We start from the raw sequence: 10668 nt of genomic DNA, 5'->3' as shown, positions 1-10668 counted from the left end.
CAGTTTTTTTTTCATACATATATTTAGGGATAGGGAGGGGAGGGGGGGGGGGGTACACACAGGAAAACCCTTAGAAAATACAGCTTCAGTCTGCACTTCTGTCCTTCCCAAGGTGAGAGCATCAGCACTTGTGCTCGAGGGGCAGAGGAGGCGTCCCTGTGATAGGCTGATGCTGCTGGAGACGCAGGTGGTGGATGCATACTGGGGACGTCATGCATCATTGAGACACAGTCATTTCCCGAAAGCACAGCCTCTCTCTCCTTCTGTGATGTCCGGGGCAGGGAAAGCTGAATGAGACGTGCTTTCACACGCACCCACACATGCATGGCTTTAGAAAGTAAATTTACCGAAGTGCTGTACAGTAAAATCTATTTATGAGGTATGTGTGTTATTGTGTTATTTCAGTTTTTTATATACTCTCTTGTTCTTTTAGTCCTATCAGTGTTCCTATTAATAGTTTACATAAATACACTACACTTGTCTGTATGGGCCACTGTGCCACATCTGTCAGATGTTTCGGATGAAATGAGCTTTCAGCAGTTCCCCCAATGACCTGACATTAAATCACTCAGGTCCATCAAACCAAATGATCAAATAAGACAAATTAAACTTTTGCAGTAGAACTATGTTTTTCCTTCTTTCTACATCATTAATCATCTCATAATCCCTCAAATTTAATGTGTGACAGTGCTACTGATGCATGTGACAATTGAATAATGTAATTTGCACCGATAAATCAGGCACAGGGGTGATTGTTCTGCAGAAAAAATGTCCTCCAATTCTCTTTTTTACACTCAAAACTCTTACTCTCGTACTTTTACATCAGTAGATTATGTCTTTTATTGGAGAACTGTATTCATACCTCAGTAAATCGACCACGTCATGTGTACACGTACTATATACATATTATATGCTAATACTTGCACACAGTAAATGGTAAAGGAAGTAAACACGTGTTGCAAATTCTAGTGGATATTGAGCTTTTTATTTAATGCAGTTTCATCAAATGTTTACATTATGTCTTAAATATGTTTTTATTTGATTTGGTCTTCATTTTCACTGTGTGAGCTGTCATTTTTAAAGAAGATGCTCCAATATTGTTTTAAACAAATTGAATGATTAGATTAGTGTCTCGTGGAGTTCATTTAAACAGCATTAACCATTTCAGATGCTGTACATTTACATCTTCATCACTGAAACAAAAACATAAAAAAAGTTTTAATCCAGTTCTACTGTCCGTGATATGTTATTTGCGCCAGCATGGGGAGAAAAACTAAAATATGTTGTTATTGGCAACAGAGGCTGACTGAAAAACTGATAAGAGGCTGCTTATAGAGTAAACTATTAGATATTTAACATTTGACATTTAATATTTAACAGAGAGGGTCTCGGCTGGGGACGTCTGCTGGGACAAAAGCTATAATGAAATGATGACAGAGGATTTGAGGACATTTTTAGCTGACGAAGGTGTTTCTTTAATGGTGAATGCCACAGAATTAATAGGAAGTTGCAAATAATCTTTTTTTTTTCATAGGCTAGACTAGACACAACTCCATTAACAATTTAAAAAACTATGGGGAAGGGGCTCTTTTGTATCCTCTATATACTTATATCACTTAACTATAAAAATGAGTTTAAAAGTGTTTCCTCCAGATTGTTTGATTTGTGACAGCAGAACTGCCTGAGAGTGTTGACATTCTTAAATAATACGTGAATTATCATGTACTGGGGGAAATACTACAAACAACTGATTCAACTGATGTTACATTTACTGTTTTTATTGAGATGTCATTTTCAAAACTGATGGATGGCGATTTACAGAGCTTGTACAGTTTTCCCTACAGATGTTTACTTGCTTTTCTTTTTCTTCTCTTGGAAGAACTCATTGCAGGCAACGGTCAGGGCGGCCACCAACACCACAAACTCGTTGAAATCCACCTCGTTGTCTTTGTTCGAGTCCAGGTCGTTCATGATTTTCTCCACCAGCATTGGATCCTTCTGAGACTGAAAATTAGCACAATTAGCAAAACAAACAAGCAATGTGCTGGAGATTATTCAAATGTCTTTTAATGGTTTTCCTATGGACTCTTTGTATCCCTATTTTTGAGCAATGAAACACTCCTTAGATCTGCCTGTCCATGTAGGATGAGCATCACCAATGTGATCGTTTGAATGTTATTGGATTGACTCAAGGCAAAAGCTTCCATCCGTGTCCATTGGAGAGCAGAGTGATGTTACTGTTAAACGATCCACAAGCTACAGCTGATTACACAGGACGGTTATTGCTTTGGTTGTTTCCAGCAGGATCGAGATACAAGTCACGGCTTTATACCTCCAAGGCAATGGGATCTTCATGTTGTGGCTTATTTAAGTCAAAGATAGGAAAAACACTGGAGTCTAACCAGGTGGGATTCATTTCATTAGGCAAATATAACTAGAGTGCTGTTTTATGTACGTTGTTTTGATTTAGCATTCTCAAATGGCTTCTGTTGGAGTGAAAGGTGACGGCAAACAACAAGGACAAAGAAGAAAATAAAATTGAAAATAAAATAAAAATAAAATAGGTGAAAGAAGCAAATTACAAAAATTGATCTGAATGAAACAAACTCTAAAATAAAATAAAGCTAACTTTATTGTCATAATTTAGTTTTTAGCTTTGTGGTTATAATTGTTATTTTCTTCAATTGTTTAATTGCAAAAAATAAGCTGTATAAATGCAGTGCTGTGTCATGTCTTGGTTTCCAAGGGTCCAAGTTTTTAGTCAATGGAAACCAAGAGTGTGTTCGTCTCTGTGGGGCTGCGTCTGTTGTCAGAGGTGACTATAGCCCAGGGGGGTGTGATGACATCATGGGAGTGTCTATATTTGGAGGCGATATGGGCCACTGATGATGATGATGATGATGTGTGAACACCTGAGGCTTCCCCTCGGCATGAGCGAGGACAAGAAGTGAAAATAATAAATATATCAGAAGGCATCAGAGGTCTTAGGCCTCGGCAGCTTTGTTTGACACGCTGGTCTAAATCATGTGAAATCGCAGGCTTGCACATGCTGCTATCACACAGACTCAGAGGATGGAGCTTATTGCAAACGCCCTTATCTATCTCCTTCTTTATTTCTCACAGTTCTATGGCGTGAGAGCCACCAGAAGTTACATGTCAAATCAGAAGGATTGCAATCGATAAGACTGTTTTCCTCAGACAAGGTCAGAGTGCTAAAATAAATGTATAGTAAAAAATGAATAGTGTGAAAATAAAAATGTATTTTTTCAAACAGGGTCATAGCCAGGGAGGAGCAGCAAAGCATCATCTGAACCAGTGATTACATTACATGGTCATTATACATCTTCTGAGCCAATACAGGGAGATGTAATGGTCACACTTTGATGCACTAACATATTTCTGGTAATTACGAGGACATAGGAGTAACAGGAAGTCCCCCCCCCCCCCCCATCCCCCATATGTTCTGCTACATCATGACAAAACACAACCATAATGTTGAAATGTTGAAAACTTTACCGTGAGGAAGTCGGTGAGCTCGCTGTTCAAAAGTTCCTTCAACTCGCCCTTGTTCAGCTTGAATTTGTCTCCGTCATTTCCTGAGTAGTTGTAGAAAACTGATATCAGTGCGTCCATCGCACCCTCCAGCTGGCTCGGCATTTCTGCTGGGATGATAAAAACCTTTGCAGCTTCCTGAAGAGGAGAAAGATTTTCACACAGAATTGAATGAAATGAACAGGATCCACTTAGCAGAGAGAAGGAGGCTGATTCTTCAGTCAGTGGGAGAGGTGTTCTCACCTGGTTAGAGTCCTGCACAAGTGATGAGAGACACTGCGGCACAGCTTGTTTATTAGGAATTGAGGAGCAGCTAAGAGGGCCATCCTCTATCTTTGTGGAGATAATTAATTCCTCAGGTGAGACGCCCATGGCAACTGCCTTTCCTTTCCAGGTGTTAATCAATTACGTTGAGTGAAAAACAACACGTGCACCATGTAACCCCCAATGCCCCAGGGGTATTCATCAAGCCCGTTGTTTCTATGGCCCCACTGCGTGCTTAACTTCATTACTTTTTGGGAGGAAATTTATAGCAACTGTGTCTCTCGGTTAATGAGAGACAGCACAAGCGGAAATATTAACTGGGACCAGTGTGATGTTTTTTGCTCAGGGGACGATACAGGTTGCCATTTTAGTTTTCTTGTTTTACTTGATTTAACAGGCGAGTATGTTTTCCTTAAGTCCAGTTTTTACTTGAGTATTTTTATACTTATACTTTCACTTCATGACATTTCTCTGGGTAATACCGCAGAAACCACAGATTTGACGTATATAAGAATCAGCAGTAATAATCTCACTTTAATTGAAATATACTGTTACTGTAAATTAGATATGTATTACAGCCTATACTGTATCTCAGATAGAAGAAAACATGACTAGGGCTCAATACAGTCTGAATAATATTGTGTGGTGTATATTGTTATGTTTCTTCTAAAAAAGTATTTACTGTTGTAAATGAGTAGTGGCGGACATAAAGGTCCTATAAGACAGGGGTAGCCAGCTTGGCCATTTACTTATGATAAGTTAAGACAAACAATCACCAAAAAACATGTGGTATGGATTAATTGACATGTTTCTGCCTCTCAAGCAGATATTTGATTTAAAACGGTCACAAATGGTCTATAAGCCCCTGTCATATACATGACCCCCCCCCCCCCCCCCCACGTCAGTCAGTGTGTCAGAAGTGACAGTGGAGAACAACACTCTTCACCCTGTAGCCCCCGAAGACAGCACCTGAGGGATCTTTTCTTCCACTCACAGCCACTGTCACGGAGAAATTAACTTTCCATCTATAAAGGTGACGAAACAGTTTCCCCTCACAGCCACTTTTAGAACATGTTGTGAGGGAAGGTGACATTAATACATACTATATATATATATATATATATATATTGCATTTGTCTCATAGAAACATGTCTACCCTCTAGAGATAGTTACAGTTACTCTGAATGTAGCTCACAACAAGGCTCCTCCATATTATTTATAAATGATAAAACTCAATGCCCTGTGTTTTATAGGAGACTTTGATTCCCTGCTTATTGTCTTGAAACCATACCTTCCACCTGCCAGAGAGATGCTGTGCGATTTTACATTGGTTCATTTGGCCTCAGGTCCTCTGCAGTATGTTCAATGTCACTACAGGTGCAGTAGAAGTGATGCGTTCGTTGTGTTGGTGCTTAAGCTTTTAAACATATTGGAAAGGAGATAACTGAGTGAGCATGGAAATATTTATATTGACTGCTGCTTTGGTCATAAAAAATTATTATTGAATGTATGAATCTTTAATGTGAAGAACGAATCAAAAAGGCATTTCTATTTAATCACATCACGGTTCATCCTCTTCACTTCTGCCCTTCCCATGTAAGACATACACCTATATTGTGTCAGTAATGGCCATTGAATTATTACTCATAATAAAAAAGATACTGATAATGTAAGATAATTATTGATAATTGGGTCGGCTGCTGGGGTGATTGTCTTATCTTATAGAATAGGATAGAATATAATGCTTTTATTGTCATTGCACAGCTGTACAATCTAATTGTAGATACAATATATATAAAAGAACATGCATAGAGTCTTTAAACAGAATCGTCACGTACATATGCATTGTACATTAAATTTACACACATATATAGTAGGAAATAATAACAGGAATGGATATAAACAATAAATACACACACACACACACACACACACACACACACATATATATTTATATGTGGTTATTTGATAGAGTTCAGTTATTTGATGCCACTTTAATAGAACTTTTTTAGGAGTCTGGAAGTATGGGCCTTGATGGACCTTCAGCGCCTTCCAGGGAGCAGTGGAGTAAAGAGGGGTGGCCTGGGTGGGTTGGGTCCTTGATGATGTTTGTGGCCGCCGTAAACATCGGGTTCTTTCATTGGAAATTTCCTGGGGTTTAAGTAGCTAGGTGTTGATGATTTTCAGTGTCATCTGTCCATGTGAAGACCTGGGAGATGTGTGTGCCTTGAAATTCAAAGCTAGTCACAATCTCCACTTCGTCTCCTCTGATGGGAGCAGGTTGTTCTTTCTTTTTCCTGATCAACTCCTTTGATCTGGAGGAGTTGAGTGCCAGGTTGTGGATGGTACCATTCTGACAGTTTGCAGACCTCATCCCTGAAGTCAGACTCATCACTTATTTGAATCAGTCCAACCACAGTGATGTCATCTGCAAACTAGATGATTGTATTGTTTCTGTGGGTTGGTACACAGTCGTGGGTGAAGAGGGACTAGAGGAGGGGGCTCAGCACGGAGCCCTGTGGACCTCCAGTGCTGAGTGTTAGGGTCGGAGAGTGATGGTTCCCAGTTTGGTCACCATTTTGCTGGGGATGGATTTGTTGAATGTGGAGCTGAAGTCCACAAACAACTTCCTCATGCATAAAGATCTGTGTTGATGGTGTCCTCTGTGGATCTGTTGTTTCTGTCCGCACGTTGGTGTTGATCGACAGAGAGTGGAAGTGCAGAGGAGCTTAACCCTTTGATACACAAGCTATGCAAACCCCCTCTAAGGCACAACATGGGTCAAAAATGACCCGTATTGACTTACAATGTTATTTCATGCACGGCTGAGTGTTTCTTTGCTATATTTTTGGAAATCGAATTATTTCATCATTTAATATTCAAAGTATTCATTAAATATCTTGTTTTTGATTACCACAAATCATTATTTTCATTTTATCTTTCATAATTTATGAACTAAAATAGTTTTTGTATTTTTAAATCAGGTTTACACACATGGGTCAAAAATGACCCGATGGAGTTTAAATTGTAAATATCTTCGCAATAAATTTATTTAATCATTCAGAATTTCAGGAATTCCTCAATTAACTTGTTTTTGATCATCACAAATTCTTATTTTCATTTTTCCTTTTCTACTTTAATAAAAAACATTTTTGTATCACTACCCTTCCATGGGTCAAAAATTACCCGTATTCATTTCACATGTTATTTCATGCATGGCTGTGCTTCTTTGCTATATCTTTTAAAATCTATTCATTTAATCATTTAATATTTCAAAGTATTCATTAAAATATCTTGTTTTTGATTACCACAAATCATTATTTTCATTTTCTCTGTCTTAATTTTTGAACTAAATTAACTCATCACGTTTACACACATGGGTCAGAAATGATCCATGTATGCAAGTCTAAATTTGATAGGTACCTTTGATTTGTAAATGTTTGTAGTTAGGAACATGTTTACTGTGGACAACTTTTCACATGCCACACTTGTCAAAACTACTTGTCAGAACTAAATCATGTTGACCTAGCTATCGTTAGCTAGAATTTACCTAGCTTACATAAGCTAACATTAGCTAGCTAAAAGAGAATATGTTAACAGCTAGCTAATAATATTGGACATATTTATCTTTCCCACCAGTAGAGGGAAATAATGTTAAATGTTATGTGCAGTTATCTTTTCACAAGATATCAAATATTTTCTTAGGTAAAACAATTGTAAAATAAGACTTACATGAATCAGATGTGCAAAAGCAGCCCGTTTAGTTCTGACAAGTAGTTCTGACAAGTGTGGCATGTGAAAAGTTGTCCACAGTAAACATGTTCCTAACTACAAACATTTACAAATCAAAGGTTCCTATCAAATTCACACTTGCATACATGGGTCATTTTTGACCCATGTGTGTAAACTTGATGTAGTAATACAAAATCCATTTTAGTTCAAAAATTAAGACAGAGAAAATGAAAATAATGATTTGTGGTAATCACAAACAAGATATTTTAATTAATACTTTGTTATATTAAATGATTAAATAAATAGATTTTAAAATATATAGCAAAGAAGCACAGCCATGCATGAAATAACATGTGAAATGAATACGGGTCTTTTTTGACCCATGTTGTGCCTTAGAGGGGTAGTGATACAAAAATGTTTTTTATTAAAAAAGTAAATAAGGCAAAATAAAAATAAGAATGTGTAATGATCAAAAACAAGTAAATTGAGGAATTCCTGGAATTCTGAATGATGAAATAAATTTATTGCAAAGATATTTACAATTAAAACTCCATCGGGTCACTTTTGACCCATGTTGTGTATCAAAGGGTTAAGGACCAGCCTCTGGAGGCATTTCATCAGTGGGTTTGAGAATCACCGGCCTGAAGTCATTAGGGCTGCTGATTGCTGTTTTCTTCTGGACATAGTCTTATATTATGTTATGTTTTGTTATGTTATCTCTTATATTACCTCATCTTATCTTATCATTAGCTTTTGAATAAAACAGCAATCTTACTTTGTGGCAGAATTAATTATCTCAACAACTGTTAAGTGGATTGTCATGAAGTTTTGTGCAGATATTCATAGAGGTTGAATCCATGCAGACCTTTGAGCAGATGAGACCAGCACCTGTTGATGGACACTGACATGATTCTGTTCCTGAAGGTGTATTCCTGTCACACCTCCAGTGCTGTTAACACGCACTGTCACCAAGCCTGAAGCAGCAGAGAAAGAAACACACTTGGGATGAAGGAGTCCGGGCCAAGTGTAAAGCCTGTTTTCACACTTCTGTGTCGCAGCCCTCAACACAAATGTTGCTGAGAAATGTGGTGGTGAAGTGACCATTCAGTCTCAATGTCAGAGGGACTGACTGCTTTTCATAATCATTCAATTAAAGTGGCTTTCCTCCGCCAGCTTTATTCTAACCTCTGGTTTTTGCACTGCTGAGGGCAGCTGAACGAACATCATTAATTCGTAATTACTTTTCGAGAAACCTTTAGATTTTTTGCAGTATTCAGAAAAATGTTCAGCTCTTTTTTGCAAAGCTTCTGTAACATTTTATTTCTATCCCAATCACCCACCTCAATTATGCAATATGTAATCAATGGATAAAAGTCATATTATTTATTATCATCTTGCAATTCACTACGTATATTTACATGTGAAGACGGTTTATCTATCTCATCTTTGAAAACAGAAATACAGCTTTCATACGTTTTATTCATTCATTCATGTTTATTTTGCTCATATTCTTATGGGAGTTAAAGTTATTATATAAAACAATGTTGTAATCATATGATATAATATGCCATTAGATTTTCATTAAACCATGAAAAATAAAGTATTATTAATTCTATTAATTAAATTAACTAATGAATTGTTTATTCATTTACAAATACATTTAAACTCAATGGTCGGAGACATTGCTTTGTTCCAAAACAACCATCCATCTATCAATCAAACTTTAACAGCTTGTAGTTTATTTTACTTGAATTATACTCTGTCATGAGTCATAAAGTAAAAAGAGAATCCAATCTAGGGTCAAGCTCATATAAATAGTTTTAAAGTACACCTTTGCATGGTCTGTACAAAAGTCTCATTTCACATTGTAAGGATTTTATTTAATGTGCAATCTAATAAAAACTATTATATCTCAATTTACAGTGTATACACATAAATACGTTGATAAACACATATCATTTTCTCAAACAAGGTTACCATTACATTATAGTGTGTTGTAAAGCATTTAATAGGGGTGTAGTGTTTTGAAGGGTAAGCATGGGGAAGTTAAAGTAAAGTGAAGGGACAAGCTCTGGTGTGAGGTGTTAGCATCGCTGTGCTCACCCTGTCAGGGTCAGTGTAAATAGCCGCTGGACAATTCTCACTGTCCGTACTTCAGTGACTCGCGCTGACAAACTTTGTTACTTTGTTAAAGAAAGTGTTTATTTGGCTTTTTGCTGAATCCTTGGCCCGATGCTATAGCTATCCAATAAAGTACACGCCAGTTAATAAACTACTGCATGTTTCAGCGAGAGTTCATTCTTCTATCATTTATTCAACAACCATCAGATTTCTTTATTGTGCAGCATTAAACTTTTATTTTTATCTGGTTCCCTCCAGCACCAGGAATGATCTGGACAGTGTTCCTTGGAAGCCTTGGGGCTGCAGAGCTCAACAGACGAGTGCCGTCCCTACGGGAGTGAAGAGTCATTGTGTCCTCAGACACCTGCGTGATGTGGTGGGCGCCATGTCTCATTTATTTTACACTTGTGAGTCAAGTGGTAAATCAAAAGGTGGTTTGCGATCACCCGCATCTACCCAGAGAGCTGATTACTGAGGCACTGGAGTAGTTTCTGCTCATCATTTTTGACAATGTGCCAAGAGCTGTTTCTGTTATTCCTTAAGGGGATCTCTAGTTTTGGGATCTGTTGAGTCAGACAGTGGCCAGATCTTCTTCCATGAGCTATTAGTTATTTTTGACTTCTGTAACTGTCAGTGTTTTTCCTCTGGGTTTGACTCGATATCAAAGTCCCACAAGAAACAATAAGACAGAGGCCATTGTTATAGGAGGCTATAGAGTATTTAGTACTGTTTGTTGTCGGGGAACTATTGATCTCTAAAATAACTCCAGCTTTCTTTACATATTTTAATGAATGTGCTTCACTTTTTGATGCTAATATAGTGGCTGTAGATTGCACAGATACTAATATCAGTGCATTAAAACCAGTTTGGTCGTGGACAGTGTTGTTGGTTTAAACACAAGTCTTCTCTACTGTTCATGGTCTGCACCAACTATGTGGATTTCATAGGATAATGCTTCATCAGCTGTCGTGTTGACACAATACTCATTTCATGTAACTC

General features: G+C 37.5%; 1 protein-coding gene across 1 annotated transcript; it reads right to left on the bottom strand.

Moving 5' to 3' along the window:
• Positions 1-1848: 1848 nt before the first annotated feature.
• On the bottom strand, positions 1849-3657 carry s100z (S100 calcium binding protein Z). The gene is made up of 2 exons (XM_061076543.1): positions 3517-3657; positions 1849-2004 (listed from the first exon to the last, which is right to left on the bottom strand). Exons 1-2 carry the CDS (start codon positions 3655-3657, stop codon positions 1849-1851), a joined length of 297 nt encoding a protein of 98 aa, XP_060932526.1.
• Positions 3658-10668: the final 7011 nt, after the last annotated feature.

This window comes from Limanda limanda, chromosome 1, assembly GCF_963576545.1.
Source record: "Limanda limanda chromosome 1, fLimLim1.1, whole genome shotgun sequence".
In the NCBI taxonomy this organism is placed as follows: Eukaryota; Metazoa; Chordata; class Actinopteri; order Pleuronectiformes; family Pleuronectidae; genus Limanda; species Limanda limanda.
Note: the sequence above shows the minus strand (reverse complement) of the source record. Positions and strands in the feature narration are given on the sequence as shown.